The following is a 20,943-nucleotide window of genomic DNA, read 5'->3' on the forward strand; positions in this document are numbered from 1 at the left end:
CGTGATGCTACAGTAAGAAATACTTGAAGAACATCAGTGGTCTTCCAATCAGCCCGTACTTCAGCGCTTTGAAGATGCGCTGGCTGAAGGATAACGTGAAGGCAGTGAGGAAAGCGTCTAGAGAGAAGAGACTGCTGTTTGGGACGGTCGATTCTTGGATCATTTGGGTAAGTGGCACTGAGATCTGGGTTAGGTTCCCCTCAAAGATTGCTGTCAACTTTACTAACACCTGGATCAATGGCGGGCCCAGGGTTACTCCAGTATGATGCCGTAATCGGGACGTGATGCTACAGTAAGAAATACTTGAAGAACATCAGTGGTCTTCCAATCAGCCCGTACTTCAGCGCTTTGAAGATGCGCTGGCTGAAGGATAACGTGAAGGCAGTGAGGAAAGCGTCTAGAGAGAAGAGACTGCTGTTTGGGACGGTCGATTCTTGGATCATTTGGGTAAGTGGCACTGAGATCTGGGTTAGGTTCCCCTCAAAGATTGCTGTCAACTTTACTAACACCTGGATCAATGGTGGGCTCAGAGCTACTCCAGTATGATGACGTTATCGGGACGTGATGATAGAGTAAGAATTACTTGAAGAATGTCAGTGGTCTTCCAATCAGCCCGTACCTCAGCGCTTTGAAGATGCGCTGGTTGAAGGTGTAAGCAGTCAGGAAAGCGTCTAGAGAGAGAGAGAGAGTCGATTCTTGGATCATTTGGGTAAGTGTTTCTATCTGGCATTAGCCACTAATGTCCTAGTTGTATCCTCATCACTCTGGATTGGAGCCACATTGAGTGCACTTTATGACAATGGATGTAGTAGATCACCTAGAAATAGGTAAGTTTCCCCTGCAAATATTGCGGATATCAGACGGGAGCCGCTTCGTATAATAGGCTATTTGACAAAGTTCTAAAAACTATCTTAGGGTATTTATTTGCTTATAAGGAGCCCTAAAATAATAATTTTCTTTCATTATTTTAGCTATTTTATAAAAAATCGAAAAAGAAAATGCAATATTCAAATATGCCGCCAAAACGCGACTTTTAGCAATATGGCGGCCATGGCATGAAGTGACGTAAATTTCGCATAAATATCATACAGATCTTGTTGGTGTTCCGAATAGTTTTGATTTTCTCTTGTTTTATTTAACTTGTGCCACGTCATATGTGTGAAAATTATTAAAATTAGTTCCTATAAATGTGGTGCAATGCCTCAATGCACTAATACAACAATTAAAACGCCAACCATTATTACGTCCACTTATGGTAGGTTTCGACTGTCAGCTTTCTCGAAATTGGTTTCCATTATTAAATACCTATGTTATCTGAGCAATCCTGAGCGATAAAACACTTATAAAATCTTGAAAAATAATAGCGAACACCAATGAACGGTACGATCCACAGTCTGTTTAGTTAATCATGGTCGTTTTTAGTCACGTGACAGCAGCATAAAAATCCTAATTTTCGGAGACGGAATTTGTTAAAATAATGCAATATTTTTATCTCGCGTTATTACAAATCGCTCCAAAAAAATAATATTAAGACTGATGACATAAAAGAAATGTATATTTTTATGACAAGTCAAATAGCCTATTATTCTACTAACACCTGGATCTAGTAGTTGTATGGCTAAATGATGGGATTGAGATTAAAATAGTGTCAGGTTGCTAGCCTATCGCCTACATGAAGAATCCCAAATTTCTAAGCGATTCCCTTAGTCACCTTTTACGACATCCATGTGAAGGATATGAAGTGGTCCATATCTAAAGAGACGTGGTTCCCACACGGCACTTTTGCTTTTTGAAATAGGTATACTTACAATGAATTACTATAATTAATTCATCTAATAAACTATTTAATTTTATTTCATTGAACGTGGCCTGTCAGTCTTTTCAAGACTGTTGGCTGTGTCTGTCCCGCAAGGGATATAGACGTGACTATGTGTGTGTATGTATGTAATTAACTGTTTATTTCAGACGCTAACAGGCGGGCCGTTAGGTGGACTCCACATAACAGACGTGACGAACGCATCAAGAACCCTACTAATGAATTTGGAGACTTTGAATTGGGACCCTATGTTGTTGAGGTAAATAATTATCGAACTGCAAAGCCTAATTCTGTAAAGGTAGCGGAAGTCGGACGGTCCTTCGTGTAAAAATCTGACTTCTAATCCAGAATAATGGTCATAAAGCTAGGAGGAAGAAGAACAATGTTCGAATTTTCATAAACGAACTTCTGCCAATAGACGCAAATTAAAAAAAGAAAAATATTTTATTTGATATCACAAACTTAACTGTACTAAGTAACAGGATTTTACAATTTGTGCGTTTTTGTGAATATCAAAAAGGCTTCCTCTCAGCATAATGTTGCGGTGGTAACCACAACGCTGGTCTTCCGAGGACACCTTTTTAAAAATTAAAATTACTATATTATATACTAATAGTCTAAAACAAAAAGATAGAACAAGCACACTATGTCTACTTAATGCAAAATAAATTACTAACATTAAAAGTTCACTTTACCGGTGAGCTTGCATTATGAGAGTTTTGAATGAAGATGAAGCGAAATAAACTCCATCTCTTTCCCATGCATGTCGTTAATAGCGACTAAGGGATAGGCTCATAAACTTAGGATTCTTTTTAGGCGATGGGCTTCGCTACCGTCACTAATTAAATCTCAATTATATCATTAAGACAAACAGCTGAACGAGGCCTTTTAGTATTTTTTTAAGACTGTGGCTATTCTTCCCCGCAAGGGATATAGACGTGATTATATGTATGTATAAACCGAAAGAAGTATGAAGGGACTGCGGCAAGCGGAGAGATGTAGTCTCTGTTTACCTTAAAAAAAAGCGTGATTTAATTATTTAGTTATATATATATGTGCTAACTTTAAATTACCAGTCCCATCTGGTCAACAGATTTGAACATAACGTTTACTCTATAATAAGGAAGAAATTGTATTTAACAGTTTTTTGTTGCACGTGTGTTGCCAGAATAAAATATTTCTACCATTTTTTAATTTTATTTTTTAATTATCACAGATTATTCGGCATCCATCGAGACACATTGCCGACGATAAAAAGCAGTTCTGAAGAATACGGCGCCGTCAAAGACGGGTCGGTCTTGGACGGGATCACCATATCTGGGGTATGTATCTGTTGAATGAATGGTTCTGAATGAATGATGAATTGGTTTGTCACTAGAAAAAAGGAGAAATGAGTCGGGATATATAAAGTTTACTTGTTCGCTACTGCCAATCAATTTATTGGCCTTCCAGACTTTTCGAGATTGATGGTTCTGTTTACCCCGTAAGGGAAAAGCCTGGATTATATGTATGTATGTATGTATATTTTGTGGACACAGTACAGAATAGGACATAGGGTCCTTTTAACGCAGGTAGAGCCTCGGGCGGCAGCTAGTATATATATTTCACCGGAAAAGAGGCGTGGTTTTATATATAGTATATTTAATCACTACAAATGCCACCGGCTACTCATAAACATAGTAATTTCTCGGTATTACGATAGTAGCAGGTCTATAAGATTACTTATCTGCGGCGATAATGGTCCAATTGGGGTTTAATGCCATTGCCGGGACTAAAGTCCAGCGTTATTTGTAGACTAAATAAGTATTAGCTTTAACCCGCAGCTTCGCCCGCGCTTATTTAGCGCCATCTACAGGCCCCAATAAAGCGCCACCTACTCGTATAAAAGAATACAGATTTTCCGCAAATCCCATGGGAACTTGTAGTTTTTGCTGGAATGGAAAGTACCCTACGTCTTTTATCAACCTCGTTATATATACACAAAAAACGTGAGACACGTATTTACTAACCGTGGCCTTTCAATTTTTACGAGACTGTTGTTGGCTCTGTCTACCCCGTAAGGAATGAAGACGTGATTATATAAATGTATGTATGTGTTTATGATATTTTTGTCATAAATAACAAATATGATATAAATCAAGGACGCGTAAAATTATCTCCTTTTTTTTTGGAGCACGTTATTTTTGATACTTATAAACTTTCACATTGTATGATTATTACTTGATATGCAAATGTATGCGAATACATTGGTCTGATAGCGGCTTTACTTTTCAAAACTCACTGTCTTTTTAAATACAATGAATGATCAAACTATCACGCTTCCCCATCATAGTTTCAGATAGGTCTTTCTCAACACCTTAACGGCTTTGACGGCCTCTGTGGCGCAGCGGTAGTGCGCTTGTCTGTGACACCGGAGGTCCCGGGTTCGAATCCCGGCCAGGGCATGATGAGAAAAGAACTTTTTCTGATTGTCCTGGGTCTTGGATGATTATCTATATAAGTATTTATTATAAAATATAGTATCGTTGAGTTAGTATCTAGTAACACAAGTTTCGAACTTACTTCGAGGCTAACTCAATCAGTGTAATTTGTCCCGTATATATTTATTTATTTATTTATTTATTTATTTATAACTGACGGACGAATCACGTTTCAGATTTTAGGCAACCAGCAAGCCGCGTTAGTCGGTCAAAACTGCATGCAAGCTGGTCAAGCGAAGAACACTTACCGGAGCGGATGTTTTCTATTGTACAACACTGGCACTCGCCGCGTACATTCCACTCACGGGCTGATCACGACCTTAGCCTACAAGCTGGGGCCGAACGAACCACCGGTCTATGCTTTAGAAGGTAATATTAGTATATATTGGCCCTTAAAAACAATAGGCTTTAAAGGACTTTAGAATAGGCCCACTTAATTCAAGAATAGACCCACTTAATTTAAGAATAGGACCACTTAATTTAAGAATCGGACCACTTAATCTCTTGGAAACTTTGATGAAGGCTGGGTTAGATTTATTTAATAGGGTCATAGTATCACTGGTGGACTTACCCACTTTTTAAGTCACGGTCATTTCTACCCCCCAGGAAAACGCAACCAGGATATAACATTTGATAAAAATTCTTCGTGTAACTTCATTCTCTAAATTTTAAACGAGGCCTTAAAGTCTTTTCCTGACTATTAGTACTGTGTACCCTGTTAGAATAAAACTTTACGGTATCATATGTATATATATGTCAACTTCTAGGCTCAATCGCGGTCGCCGGTGGCGCCATGAAGTTCCTGCGGGACAACTTGAAACTAATAAAGGACGTAGCACACGACACCGAGCACATCGCCGGCCAAGTGTTCTCTACCGGGGACGTTTATTTTGTACCGGCTTTTAGTGGATTGTACGCGCCTTATTGGAGGAAGGACGCCAGAGGGTGAGCAAGTGTTTACAGTATAATTTGATTGTTGTTTACTACTGTAGTACCTGGGCGACCGAGCTGCGTTGTTCTTTTTCGTTGTTATACCTACTAGATAAATTGTCGTACCCTATTCTCATCCAATTCATCTTTCGAATCGCCAAATCTTTTAGGAGACGATCTGCTAAAAATTCCTTTGTCATTCAAAGAAAAAGTGAATATGCATTATTTATGCTAGCATGTATCAACGTTCACCTCTCTTACTATCAGGCAGATAAAACTCTAACGCACTCAAAAATAAGGAAGAGTTTTGTTCCACCACTTTCTTCAACTAGTTTACATGCATACATAAATAAATAAATAGCCTTTATTCGCTGACTTTGTACATTGTTATTTCATTACACAGAATAAGCTGATTTGGAATGAAGTGTGTGTTCTTCATGCATCAGCAACCAGTTGTTGGTCAGGTTGTCCATTGACATAGGCCTCATATGCATACATATAATCACATCTATATCCCGAGCGGGGTAGACAGAGCCAACAATCTTGTTTAGTCTAATAGGCAACATTCAGCTGTTTGGACAAATGATAGGATTTAGTTTCAAACAGTGACAGGTTGCCCATCGTCTATATTCTATACTAGAGGGCGCCCGCGACTTCGTCCGCATGGAAACCCTATCAATCCCGCGGGAACTCTGGGATAAAAAGTAGCCTATGTGTTATTCTGGGGCTTCAGCTACCTACATACCAAATTTCATGGTAATCGGTTCAGTAGTTTTTGCGTGAAAGAGTAACAAACATCCATACAAACTTTCGCCTTTATAATAGTAGTAGGATGATATGATAAATGATTGTAACGATGTTACATACATACATTAGTCACGTATATATCCCTTGCGGGCTAGGCAGAGCCAAGTCTTGAAAATACTGATAGGCCACAATATAACGATTTTGTTGATTTAATTGTCAAATCAATTTGTTGCAGAATCATCTGCGGGCTGACAGCATTCACGACAAAGAATCACATCATAAGGGCAGCTTTGGAAGCTGTATGCTTCCAGACCAGGTGAGTACGGCAGAAACCTAGAATACATACATACTTATCATCACGTCTATATCCCATACGGGGTAGACAGAGCCAACAGTCTTGAAAAGACTGAAAGGCCACGTTCAGCTGTTTGGCTTTTTGATAGAATTGATATTCAAATAGTGACAGGTTGCTAGCCCATCGCGTAAAAGGAGAATCCCAATGTTATTAACCAATCCCTTAGTCGCCTTTTACAACATCACATTTGTATTTCAAAAAAATGTATTAGTTGCATATTTATTATGAAAAAAATGTGTCTAGAGTTTTTGATTGATTCAAAATTTACTTTATTTAAAGTAACAAAATTATAATTTATCTTCAGGGACATCTTAGAGGCGATGAACAAAGACTGCGGCATGCCCCTGCACAAGCTTCACGTGGACGGCATGATGACGGCCAACAGCCTCCTCATGCAATTGCAAGCCGATCTGATAGGGATACCTGTCCGTGAGTACTCCCTGATAATTTATAATAGAATAGAATAGATTTATTTTCAAAATTGGATACAAGGTATCACTTATTGACGTCACATCACTTAAATCTAATTGTAACTACTACCGCTTCCAAAGCGCATGTGTAGAAGAAGTAATACACGTATTAAATGTCCCAGATAAAATAAAGGTGAATTACGTGCGCTTTTAATACCTGTATTATTTATAAATAGTTTAATATAACGCAAAGTGTTGATACATACGTAGATACATAAAATCAAGCCTTTTATACTTCTTTCGCTTCATCCAAATTCATAACTCTCTTCATGCATGCTCGCCGGTTTCGGGTACTTTTGACCTGACCCTTTTCCAGGACGTCCTTAATTTGATCAAGACACGTGTTGATATGCGGGCAAAAGGGTCGTACACCCGTATTATTAAACGTTACCTCGAGATTTCTTCGCCTCGACTCAACCCCATATCGGTATTGTAAGTCGTCTCTAGTGCCCTTGTTGCCCTTGTATAATAGAATAGAATAGATTTATTTTCAAAATTGGATACATGGTATCACTTATTGACGTCACATCACTAAAATCTAATTATAACTACTACCGCTTCCAAAGCGCATGTGTAAAAGAAGCGGCGATACAAATTACACAGTGCAGTGCAGCATTTTCACCGGATGTCTTGAGAAATTTCGACACTCTTAATAATGTCGTAAAAGGCGACTGATTCTTCTAGTAGGCGATGGGCTAGCAACCTGTCGCTATTTGAATGTCAGTTATACCATAAACCTGAACGTCAGTCTTTTCAAGACTTTCTGAAGAAGATAAATAGATAACAAAAACTCTTTATTGCACCATAAGAGTAAAACATGCAAAACAATATAAAATAGATAAAGATGGTACAAAGGCGGACTTATCGCTAATGCAATCACTTCCAGTCAACATTTGGGTGGAAGGAAACCAAACAGGAGATTGGCGTTGGCACAGAGCAAGATAAATAAAGCGTGATTATATGTAAATAAATAAATATATACGGTTCAAATTTGAAAAAATGTATATATGTAGATATATGTAATTTTCATGATCACTACCTGCATATATATTTCCATATTATACATATTATATACGACAAGGCATTCTCTGCCAGTCGAACCTTATGATGTAATTTTCATGATCATTGCCTGCATACAGGGTGACTTTTAATTCAACCGCATAAATTTAATTGTTAAGTGTACTCATCTAAAGAATATTTAAATAAATAAATAAATAATCCACGATCCTAAATACGTTATATCACCCCGGCCGGCGGAAAAGCGACGCGTAAGATTCAGAGGTCAACGACACAATTCATTCAGCTGAGCGATCTCAACAACTCTGTACTTTACTTGATCTTGATACTAGAAAAATAATTTATTTTAATAAAGCGTGTGACGTAGTTTTTGAGGGTTTTTTTTAATGTGAAAATGATGACGTTTAATTTAAATAAAAATAGGCTCAAACGGCTCAGAAGCATGGGTATAGTCTATGTTTAAAAGGATGCAGTTGTTTTAAATGTCACCCTGTATATGATTTCCATATGAGTGTACATGACCCGTGTGTGTTGGGCAGTGAAAGCGGACAGCCAGTGGGACATGTCCGCGCTGGGCGTGGGCGCGGTGGCGGGGCGCGCGTGCGGCGCGTGGGGCGCCGACTGGTGGCGCTCGCAGCGCTCGCGCACGCACACCTTCCTGCCCACCACCACGCACGACGGTATACTGATCACCGTTACTCTCTTGTATAACATATGATAGATATATGTGGGAGAAGTTTTGTTTTCTGCTTTTATTTAAATCCTTTTTGTTAGCTGACCTCTTACTTATTTTTACGTTGGTAACGTTAAGATATAGAATAGGGAGCCTGTGGTACGATGTAAGACGTTAGAAGATGTGTTTTAAGAAGTCCAACAAATAAGAAGATTTACGATATAATTTTGCACTGTTCTACTTTCATTCCCACATATATATATATATATATATATAAACTTGAACATCAAAAGTGAAGTGAGGCTTGTAAACTTGGGATTTTTCTTTTAGGCGATGGACTAGCAAACTGACAATATTTGACTATAGTTTACTAGCGTTACCTTTAGTTCGGTTTATAGATATTTATTGACTCATAAAAAATACAATAATTCATTTATAATGAGTCTAAAACTAATTTATAAATAATTCGTAAAAATATTGACGCAAATAAACAATGTAGTTTTCGAAAAAGTTAAGTAATTTACAAAATTTTGGTGTAGATATAATTTTTAAGTCTTCCTTTAAACAAAGTCAAAGATTTTATGTTTTTTAAGTCCTTAGGCAAATCATTAAACATTTTTGCTAAAGGATATTAAGTTTAAACTTTTGATAAAAAATCCAGAAATTTCAAAGTCATTTTTCCTTTTCGAAGCTTGCTAAAAGTTAGTGTTTTTTTCTACGATCGTTCAGTTAGTATCTGAGACTAGTTCAACCTGCATTATTTGACCATAAAATTTATTTATTTTATATTTCAGATCGCGACGCGCGGTACACGAAATGGAAAATGGCGGTGCAGCGGTCACTCGGATGGGCGACAACCAAAAAGACAATCACAATGACAGGTCAGGCCCGACGAAATAGCATGTTACCACAGCATTCTGACCACGACAACTTAAACAGGGCAGAGAGTAGGCGCATCTCTATATTAGAGGCCATAGACCACGTTGAAAATAGAAGGAATAGTATATTAGAATACAATTTCGATAATAAAGAGGACAGCACCATTGCTTACGAGGAGTTACTCAAATACGCCGCTAGGAAATTCTCTATAATTAACCCGTCTAAACTGCCTAAAGTCGAGCACACGATTTTAGACGATAAAGAATACTTTATGAGTAAAAAAGAGTGCGATTATGGCTTGTGCGAATGTTGTTCCGCCGAGAAGAAGGTGCAAACCAATTGGGAATCGATTGAGCAGATAATCGAAAACGATCCGGAGATTATATTCGATAGTGACAATTATCCGATTGTAGTCGAGAGAATAAAGGATAGTGACGTCAAAGAGTTGTTAGTTAACGGTAGTTTGAAAAAGAGTGTAAGTTTAAATAATTTGACTTTCCGCAAAGCAATATCGGAAAAGTTGTTGGATACTCCTTAATAATTGAGTTAAATATTTGAAATATTAAAATAATTCATGTTAACTTTTTTAGTTTTAACTTTTTAGGCTTGAAATACCGGTATTTTTTAAAACCGGTTTAAAAAATTGCGGTAATAAAATTTGACATATAAGACTTTTATTAGATGAATTCGATATATTTCACTATGAATTAGGAAAGGCCTGAAAACCGGTATTTTTGGGAAACTGGCCCCTCTATATGATACAAGTAGTAAAATCTTTATTAGAACCGACAAAAGAGGCTAGATTTGCACAAAATGGCAATGTCGCTTTCAAAAGCACTTTTAAAGGTACCCGTGTACCGAAATAGCAAGAAACGATATGTGCCACGAACGATAAAAAAACCGGTATTTATGGTACCGGTAGTCGTTAAAGTGAATACACTCGGAGTTAAAATACCCATTCGCTAGGCTTGTAGTGTGTTTAAACGGGCTATCATTCCAAGTTAAATGAGATAGTAACGTTTTTATTTCTGTCTTTTTTGACAGCATCGATGAGAAAAGGACAACAAATCTTTTTACAGCCATACATGTTGTATGACTTTTTTTGTCGATAAAATTTATTTGGAATGAAATATAGTGTTTGTTCTTAAAAGACTAATAAAATTAGTCTGAATATTCATGACCTATATTATAATGTCAGATGACAGTTTGAAAAAGAAAAGTATTATTATTGTTAGCGTTTAGCGCGGTCTATGGTTATTATTTAGAAAGACTGTTAGGTTTGGATATTGTTAATCTGTGGCTCAATTTGTCGTGGTAGAAACGGCAGTATTTGGTAGAAATAGTAGTTTTTTTCGCAATCGAATTATAGACTGTTAACTAGGATGTTTACTTAATTTTTTCGATGTAATGTTACTTAAATATTTTATTATATTTTATGAATTATGGACTGTATTCAGTTTTAGTCTAATAAAAATATTTAAGAGATGAAACAAATAATTTGTTAGCAATAAAACTTTTATGTGGTTGGTTTTTTTTTTACTGGGTTTTATTTTCTCTTCACATCGACTTTGTAAAACTTAGTTTAGATACAAGGCTGTTTTTAAAGCTTCGGCCAGCCACAAATTGTTCTTAAAAATAATATTAATAAAATAAGATATATTAGATCAATGACGAACAAAAACATATCAATAAAAAATACAGGTTAGCTCTGTCTTATTTTTTCGAATATATATAAAATTCTTATTCCTACCATATTATTAATTTTTTTATAACGAAAGTCGAAACTACGTTTTACAAAGTAAGCATGCGTTATTATTATTATTTTTTATTTATTTGGGATTAAATATGGCTTTTCATTTGGCTGAACATTTATTTTCATTTTTTTTATGAACGAATGTCTTGAATCTCCATATTAAATGCTTGACTAAATGTTACCAACTTAACTAAATTTCTAATTTTTCTGTGATTGTATTAGGATTACGAAGCGACGCCATGTTGTTTTAATATAATATAAATTATAAATCTTAAGCCTTATTACCCTTATATTGTCTTGTTTCTTATTTTTCAAGCTATATTAATGATACTATTAATAAATTAAAATGAAATCAGTAACTCGTTTTTTATTTACTTCTGCAATCTCCGTTTAATGGAGATATCAATATAATCATGATTATTTTCATCTCATTTTCACATTTACTCATGGTCCTTACAAATATTCATCCTCATGGGATCTACAAATATCATTGTTATGTACGCTTTTAAATGGAAAAGTGCTCGTGTTATGTTACCAGTGCAATTTAAAGATAAGTTCCTGATTTATTTTTTTAAATGTCCTCTCATGGCCAGGAAAATGAGAAACCCATTTATTTTTCATTAACAACATTGCGGAGTTTCAAATATTTCTGGCCAGTATTTAGTTTGAAATTATTTTTTTGTTAAATTTTTTTGTTTATTTTTTTTTTCAGACGAAAAATACAGACTGCTTTCGTCGATGCCAGCGTCGTTGTTCCTTATTGGTAGCTTTACTATGCTAGTCGTGTCTAGTATACTCCAGGATAGATGATAAGTGAATTTATAATCTACCAATTTGTTGTTTTTCTAGGAATATGACATTTCAACCTGGTTCTCTTGACAATTTTAGGTAGGTATGTTTAAAATGTTAAGTAGGTTCCTATTTCATATTTAGAATTTTCTCAAAAGACAACTATTTAATAAATAAAATTGTCAAATGTGTAATGTAATGTGCTCTCAGTGTCACTAAAATGCCACAACCATAGAGAAAGTTCCAAATTCAAATCAAAATAATGGGTATAAATTTAGTAGCCATCATAGTTTTACAACAGTCTATTTAAAAAAAAAGTGTCTCGCCAAAAATTTACGAGATGATCGATAGAAAATTAAGATTTTCGATTGCAAAGATTCAAAGTAGACCTTTAGTACCGCATTGCTGAGTAATGAGTACATTCAACAGGATGTGCCATATAGAGTAGTACAGAATTGGAAGCTTTAAGACTTCTAGTCTTTACGAATAAATGTAACAATAAGTTTAACACGCATTCCTTGTAATATTTCCCAATTATTTCACTAAAGTTTAATATTTTTTTTATAAAATGTGTTCATATAATGAAACTTCTTTGAAGATTTGTTAGATCAATTGTATCTTATTAAGTAGATATTATTATATCGATGCGGCGACATCTAAAGTTAATTGAAAGTGTCATTTTACATAAATTCGTAATTTTGGGCAAATTATGTTTAAATGACAGATATTGTCTCTATACTAGAACTTTTTTATTTTTTTGGAAGTTTAATTTTTGTCATCATTTTGTCTGATTCTATTTTTACACACGCATTTATTATCTATGTTCAATAATATTTTTTGTAAGATTCAGTGCCATTTTTTTGTGATTAATTCATCCCCATGAACATTTTTAATTAAACATAACTGTTACCTTAACATGAAATCATGTTTACTCATTATCATTATGATGTTCTTTTGTAAATAACCGATTTATTAATAACTTACATTGTTGTAAAGGCGTGTTTGGTTATTAAAATATAATCCAGAGCGATAGTGAGATTAATTTTCAAATAATTCGGATATTAACCATTACTGAAACTGCATTTAACTAAACTTACTACCTTTAAGGAAAAGGCATGTAACGTTTACGTTCATTGATGCCGGCTGGGATATACAAGTCCTTAATAGTAGTGCATTTAAAATGATATCGCCTTCGGGGAGGTCGTGTAAAGCATTTAACTAAACTGCCCAATAAATCTTGCAAGCAAGAAGTGTATTGCATTTAATTAAACTGCTCATTATTTCCTTGCTATAGATATTATATTTAAAGTTTGTATTTCAACATGTCTAATTTCATTTGTTCTTCTGCATTTCAACAAAATTGTAGTCTGTTTTGTTTGCATTTGAGATAAAGTTTCTCACATTTTGCACTGGATGACTTATATATATGGGATATAAAAAAACAGGATTACCTACTCTGATTGTCTTCAATTTATTCGTAAGAGAACAATTTTACTGACAGTTTGGCCAGATGAATGACATTTACAAATATTCGAATGTAACGCAATAAAAAGAAATCAATATTAAAAAGATATGTACATAGGTAAACGAAATTTGTATTATATGTAAAATGTTTAAACTTCAGTAAATTCATCAGAATGTACTTACATTGTCCACGGGACATGGAAAATATATAAAAACAAATAATACCTACTTGTTACTGATAATAATTCGACCACAACTATACTAAAGAAAGTAGGTATATATAGGTAACTTATCTATTTATCATCGATTTCGGATTTTTCAACTGGCCACCCTGAATTAGTTTACTTACATGTACATAGATATTTTTAGCAATACGAAATAATTGCAGCTACGGTATGAAACAATCATAAACGTCTGTACTCAAGGAGATATGACTATATTTTAATTTTCTAAATGATTTGGTCACTAATTCATAAAAGTGAACTAGCATTTAAAAACATCTTTTTAATTTAACTTGTCTGAATTAGTTCCTGAATCATTTAAAACCTCTAAAGCCAAATGGGAAAATTAGCGATAATCGGTTACTTATCACAGTCATTTTCTCCTTTTGTTTACAAATAGGCATATAAATAATAACTTTCAAGAGATGTAGCATAATAACATAAAATCCTCACATACAGTATGTGAAATATTAAATTATTTAAATAAAGTTCATCAATATTATTTCTTTACACAAAAACTGCTCAATATACTTTGGATTTGAAAAATCTTTATCTTTTCTAAGCTCCACGGGTTCTGTTGAAAAATGTTTTGAATTTAATAAGATATATGTTGCCTCATTAGATATTAATTAATGTTGTGTTCATATCACCCACATTGCCAAATATCATCGATATTGTTGTTATGTAATTTAATTGCATTTTCTATTAATTGTTTATTGTAAATAAAATTGAATTTGTTATTATTATGTTTGAATGTTATTGTTTATGGAATTACATGGATCAAATCGTAATTGCATTTTTCTAATTCGTAATTTTTACTTCGGCTATGAACATGTTGCTGGATGATTTGGGTACAGTCAACAGCATATCAGCCTACCTAAATTCACTTCAAACTCACCTCTATTATCACAAGAATTACAGTTGAATGTACTTTGCTCTGTCTCTGTCCGTCAATGCTCTTTTCTGTCATTTACGAGACAATATAGACGTGGACGAATAATTTGCAACATTTTCGGCTCTTGACGTCAAAGACTTAATACAGGATGGAAGCCACCCACCCCATTCAACAAACGTTTTTACGTTCGGCTCCCTGTAAGTAAGACTCTAACCCAGCGCAACACATCACATCTTTACGACACCCGAAGTCACGTTTAGCTAGCTTAGCTTAGTTATTTATAGATTGTGATTCAGTTACCTATAGTGAATGATTTCTAGCCAAAAAGTTACCCAAAGAAATTATCAAGCATAATAAATTATATAATAATCTGCGCGGCAAGAAGAGCAGCTGGCAAAAACTCTTTCTTCTTCGAAGATTTTATATATAAGCAAATTTGGCCAACTTCGATCTTCAATCGCGATGCATTGCCTGAGATTGTTTGAAAATTGAGCCTTATCTTATAAGAATTCCCCAATTATACATACATAAAATCACGCTTTTTCCCACGAGGGTTAATTCCCTAATTATATTGCCGTAATTAGACAAGAAGACGAAGATTACTACCTGGTTTATTATGAACCATATATGCGTTCTTGATTACCCAGTAGTATGGAGACAATTGCGTTCCAGTAGGTAATGAGATAAAGTAATAATGATGAATATTTATTTTACAGAATTTGATGCGAATTTAATTTTTAATGATTTTAAGATTTTCAAAAAACCAGGGTAACCATTGCAAAAATTTAAAAATTAGTTTTTTTTTTTTTGTATTGTCACCTTGCTTTTTCGTCACATTTGACGTTTTTGACATTGACATACATGCAGTGCAGCCAACATTTACGACCAAACGTCAAAATCACGAGCTAATTGATCAGCTGATACGGCTGATAAGCTGATAAAATTGTAAACAAATTAAAGGTTTTTACCCGTGTTGTTAAGTTTTATATAGCAAAATTGTAAACAATTGTAACAAGTGTTTTCTTAATTTGTTTTGTCAACAACAGTTAATAATTTTGAACCTATATTATGATGAAATCATAACCAGTTACCGCGATGGATATAAACAGCTTACCTGTGGAAGCTTTCTTAGAAATTCTGACAAATACAGACGGCTTAACATTAGGAAAATGTCGCAGAGTGTGTAAAAAATGGCGGGATATCATAGACGGGACGGACGTGTTATGGCAGGCAATGTGTCGAAAAGAGTGCAAATACCCTGCCAGGATCGCCAAGAAAAAGGCTGGTAATGAATGCAAATGGTATCACATATACAAGAACATGAAAAACTGGGCCAAAGTCACATCATTCGAAAGAAAAGTCCGTGAGTTTTATAAATTTTCGCTGCATGATAAAAATCACGCTTTGGAAATTGATAGCAATATTTTGCCACTGAGGGATACAAATGGTGTAGTTCTTTATGATATGAATACTCTGAAATATATTCCAGTCACAGTTCCGGAACGAAAATGTTCGAAAATAGCTAACAATAACAACGTAACCGTTATTATGTTGAAGACAGATTTGTTTGTACAAAGAACAGTTGACAACGGAACATTCATGACGGAAGTAGTTTTCAAAGCAGATAATTTCCTTCTACACGGAGACATACTCTTCTTTTACAACAACAGAGATGTGTACAAGTGTGATTTAATTTACCAAAACTTGTTAGCTGATTTAATTTTACACTGTGATTTTGATATAAAAGAAATTCAGTATAATGATGGTGTATTACACATTTTTACTGATTGTGGGCAAATAGTCAATGTTACGAATGATAAAAAAGTGTCAGTACAACCAATCAAAATACCAAAAGAGTGGATAAAGCAAATAAAATATGTGAGCGCAATAAATGATAGAAATTTCGTGTGTTACTCACGGAATTTGTTCAAAATAGAAACAGATAATTACGAACACTTATATTTAGATTTTCCACCTATAACGGCTTTGTTTTTCTATGGTGATATAACATTGATTGGTACGAAAGACGGAGAGATCCTCTTGTATCGTCTAGCCGATCAGAAAAGAGCGGTGAAGCCTAAGTTTGAGGTGCTTGGTACACTACCAGATGGAAAATTTGCCGTACAATTGGATGTTTGCGAAAGAAAAACCGGACCAGTAATTGTGGCATCAACATTCTTTGAAATAATGCTTTTGGAAATAAACTTTTTCCCACATGTGAGTAGTACTTACTTGGAATTATTGTATTTTCTTACTGTATACTGTATGTATGTGACTTTACCTAAAAAATACTTATGATAGACAATATATTTGGTATCTATATTGAATATGTGACTAATAAATTCAAAATGTTTTCTATTTCAGGAGAAAGAAACCAAGTCATCATATCCGATGAACAAATTGTTGATGTACAAACGTTTATTGAAACTTCGAGAAAGACTGCAACATCAGTGAATTATTTAATGTAATTTTAGTCACAGGTGCAGAAAGGAAGTTTTAAGTTAGCGCTTTTATTCAGCTTAAAAGGTATAATAGATTTGTATTGAAATGATTTTAAAATGATAAGCACTTGCTTGAGCAGTGTAGGAACACTTTAAGGCGCTACATTCAGATGACATGTACCTCGATGCGGGCGAGAGGCTCACCCCGCGCGGGGCTCACCCCCGACCAGCTTGCCCCGCTAGATCGCCGCCGCCGCGGGTTACGTGACCTCACGTAACCCGAATAAAGTTTGCGAATGCAATGGAGTCCGCATCAGAATATTTTATTGTTTTGATACAATAAAATAATTTTACAAAAAAACATACATAATATATTAAATTACATTATAAGCAATGATATAGTTGCGGATGTATGCAAAAATTTTGTATAAAATGAATAAGTTTGTAATGGTTTTAAAAAAACTACTCGTAATTACTTATTCGATTTCGTTCAATCAAAGGTAATTTACATAGTAATGTACCTATATCATATATTTTTAGGGTTCCGTAGCCAAATGGCTACGGAACCTATGGTTTTCTATATATGGTTTTCTATCTTGGGTTGTCGTTGATGTCGGCGTCGGAATAATGCCATGACTATCTAAGTCCATAATATCAACTGTCGACTCCACACCATCCGCACTTCTCTGTTCGGACATTGTCAACGACGATATCGGAGACAATTTATTTTTCCTAAAAATTAATAACAATCAAATAATGGGATAATGATTGTGATCGTGCCAAATGAAGAAAGCGAAGAAAAGTAAACCCTGCGACGTCTTGCAGCTGAGGAGGTACCCTGAATAATACAGTTACCTAGGAGTAAGTACCTATAGAAAAAGACAGAACAATCATCCAGTAAAAAGTACTGTTTCCGTAGGCAAAGACCAGGGCAACAACTAGTGACAGTATAACCGACGGCGGCGGAGCTGTTGTTTGTTGTTGTTTTATCTATCTATCTACCTACTGCCGCCCCGCCACAAGCCGGTATCAAATGAAATATTTTTCACCTTCAGTGTTTGCGGAGAAAATCTCAGTAGGCATCTATATGTCTATCTATTAGTAAGTGTAATTAGTACCCACCATCTTAATTGTCCCATATGGGAAGCTCTTCCAAGTTTTTTTTTTAACATGCTAACATTTAACATGTTAACATGACGTAAAATTATACACCTATTTACACTAAACGAAACAAATAAACTGTATTAAAAACTAACCTAAACTATCTATAATATATTTCAGAAAGTACCAAAAAAAAAAAAGTATCAAAATCCACGATCCTAAATACCTACGTAATATCACCCCGGCCGACGGAAAAGCGATGCGTAAGATTCAGAGATCAACGACACAATTCATTAACCTGAGCTGACAATTATGTACAGAAATAAATTCAAACAAAATGAATGTGGGAAATTAAATACTTCGCAGAATATTTTTCAACGACGCTTGGAGCGACTGGCACAGGTCCTGCGTCCGAGAATGTGATCCGCGGAGTGAGGCACGCTTACAAAGGATAGCGCTTTATCCCACCCGGTCGTGTAGGAATGAGACAGAGATAAAGTGTCAACACTCTACTGTCCAGTACTATTGTCGCAACAATTTTAATTCCTGTTTTCATCTATTTAGTTTAATGACGTCTAAACAAAACATCCAATCGTAATTTCATCTTCCAGAAGTTATTATTTTTTAATGATCTTCAATTTGGTACAAAATTCAAATTTTAAATCCTTATAGTTTGAGATAAATAATCGAAATCTAGACTTGTGTTCCTGAATTTTTTTGATCGAGGATTTTTGTTCCAATCGTGTTTTCATCTTCCACAAATATAATTGAATATATTTACTTTCATATCCTAAAATATTGAAACGATACAAGTTATATTTTATGAGAAAAAACCAAGTGAAAATGACCCAAAATCTATGATGTATCGCCTTAAACTAGATGGTCGACCCTTGATAATTTTGCAATAATTCTTTTTTATCAATATAATAAATTTAGGCTTGCTATACACATGTTCTTCAAGTCCTCAATTCTGAAACGCTCACCATGTTGGCCGCAATATTAAACGTTATTGCTACCACATAAGGTCCGCGGAGATGCGTAGAAATATTGAACCTTAAGCTGGATCTACAGCATTGTGTTTTTATTTACAGGATAACTGTGTTAGGCTGTACAGCTGAACGGGACATACTACTCGTCTGTTGTCTTATTCACGTCGTTCTGTTAGCAAATAATAGTGCCGTGTGGTTCCCGATATCTCCATCTCTTTCCCATGGATGTCGTAAAAGGCGAATAGGGAATAGGCTCATAAATTACACCGCAAATGACCCTTGTATGTATGTACATATCCTTGTATGAGATGTGATTATATGTATGTATGTATGTAAGAATAGTTATGCTGTTTCCAAATACGAAAACACAGTGCTTCCGCGACTTAATTACTAGCACACAAGATTAGTTTTCAGGGGCGTAAAAGTATTTTTTTTGAGTCCATACCCGCAGTTACCCTGAGGTTTGAGTGGTTCCACACTACCGGGTGATAAAAAAGAACCTTTGTGGATGCATGTTCGCTAACTAAAACCGGTTTGTCCATTCAGTAATTTATTTTAAATAATTATTGAATTAGCATCGAAGTAAGTTCGAGACTTGTGTTATGTTATGAGATACTAACTCAACGATACTATTTTTTTTTAATAAATACATTTCGGCTTAAACAACTGTGTAGCAAGCCTTAGATAATTAAAAATATTTATTGACTAAGTTATTTATTTATTTATGGACTAGGATAAGATATTGAGTTTATTGTTTTACAGAGATGTTGTTTTAATCCTGTAATTACATTGTTTTTGGCTTGTTAACTTATGTTTAAAAAATAAATGCAAAAAAATTGATGTGAAAATTTTCTTTTTTATTCGTACCATTTAAAATGGTAATGTTTTGGAGCTCCGCTATTTTTCAAATCCTACAAAAATATTCTTAAAAACAGTTTTATTTGAGTCTCAATTCCATTATTAAGACATAGCTGAACGGGTCTTTCGGCTCAGTGTTTGCGAGACTGTTGGCCCTGTCTACCATGTAAAGAAGACGTGATTATATGTATTGTATCTATGTATTTGTGGCTACCATCATACTTACCATCAATCATTCCATTCTTACCTTCTGAAAAAGAGTATTACTCTAATACCTACAAATCCTGGAGAATCTCTCTCCGAATTGGTGACCCCGGCGTTATACATACTTACTCGTACCATCAAGCGTTCCATTCTTACCTTCTGATAAGGAGTAGGTATTACTCTAATATCTACAAACCTTGGAGAATGGAAATGGAGAGAGAGAGATTCTCCAGGGTTTGTTTGTAGGTATTAGAGTAATAAGTACTCCTTTACATTCTGTAAAGAAGTAAGAATGTATTGCTTGATGGCAACTATGTTGGTAGCCACATATTTAAACCGTAGGCGGCTGAGAGTATAATCTGTTTCTGACTAAATGATGAAGTAAATGTCACCAAAGTAATGTGGGGACTATATTACTGGCGATACGATTTGTAGAGCCGTGGGAACCGGCTGAATGCTAATTAATCTCGTGTTGCGAATGCCTTCAGCTACAGCTTCTAATTTAGGTTTCTATGAGAGCGAAAAGATTTCTTCCAAAGGTCGGCGATACTTGTAATGTCAGTGCTTTGAGTTTGTTGGCTGTTTAAACATCCTTTATATTGTAGGGATTAAGAGAGTAGCTACTTATTTTTTAGAATATGATTGATTTTCTTTTAAATCCGGCTTTGAATCTTTTTTTCCGTTGTGGACGCAAACTACCTACGCAATTTGAAAAGTTCACACAATTTCTCAAAGTAAGTATTTACTTATACCAACCTAATTGTTGAAATCTTGACGTGGCAAAGGACCATTTCGGGGTGTATCCTTTCAAACAAAAAAGGAATTATTTGCGTCAGTTAATCATCACCTCTTTCTCTTAAA

At 34.9% G+C, this 20,943-nt stretch overlaps 2 protein-coding genes across 7 annotated transcripts in view; both read left to right on the forward strand.

The window, feature by feature from the left end:
* LOC106130429 (glycerol kinase) overlaps positions 1-14,385 on the forward strand; it is a 43,965-nt gene extending 29,580 nt beyond the window's left edge. For 3 of the 5 annotated variants that reach the window (XM_060952045.1, XM_060952044.1, XM_060952048.1), the window contains 8 exons: positions 1,966-2,075; positions 3,033-3,138; positions 4,473-4,665; positions 5,064-5,241; positions 6,209-6,289; positions 6,633-6,757; positions 8,355-8,495; positions 9,283-11,479. In XM_060952045.1, coding sequence (XP_060808028.1) covers positions 1,966-2,075; positions 3,033-3,138; positions 4,473-4,665; positions 5,064-5,241; positions 6,209-6,289; positions 6,633-6,757; positions 8,355-8,495; positions 9,283-9,905 — 1,557 coding nt within the window. In that variant the 3' untranslated portion in view covers positions 9,906-11,479. Of the gene's footprint in view, positions 1-276; positions 448-1,965; positions 2,076-3,032; positions 3,139-4,472; positions 4,666-5,063; positions 5,242-6,208; positions 6,290-6,632; positions 6,758-8,354; positions 8,496-9,282; positions 11,480-11,832 lie in introns of those variants that run through there. The other 2 variants (XM_060952046.1, XM_060952047.1) reach the window with 2 other exon arrangements.
* A 1,010-nt stretch (positions 14,386-15,395) lies between these two features.
* Positions 15,396-19,823, forward strand: LOC106130452 (uncharacterized). 2 transcript variants are annotated; one of them, XR_009657435.1, is made up of 3 exons: positions 15,396-16,706; positions 16,854-17,015; positions 19,123-19,823. XR_009657435.1 is itself a non-coding variant. In XM_013329299.2 (2 exons), exons 1-2 carry the CDS (start codon positions 15,585-15,587, stop codon positions 16,941-16,943), a joined length of 1,212 nt encoding a protein of 403 aa, XP_013184753.1. In that variant the 5' UTR covers positions 15,396-15,584; the 3' UTR covers positions 16,944-18,273. The 2 variants fall into 2 exon arrangements, 1 of the variants encoding a protein (XP_013184753.1); XM_013329299.2 differs by lacking the exon at positions 19,123-19,823 and having other exon boundaries at positions 16,854-18,273.
* The last annotated feature ends 1,120 nt before the right edge of the window (positions 19,824-20,943 follow it).

The sequence above is a fragment of the Amyelois transitella genome, chromosome 27, assembly GCF_032362555.1.
Source record: "Amyelois transitella isolate CPQ chromosome 27, ilAmyTran1.1, whole genome shotgun sequence".
Lineage (NCBI taxonomy): Eukaryota > Metazoa > Arthropoda > Insecta > Lepidoptera > Pyralidae > Amyelois > Amyelois transitella.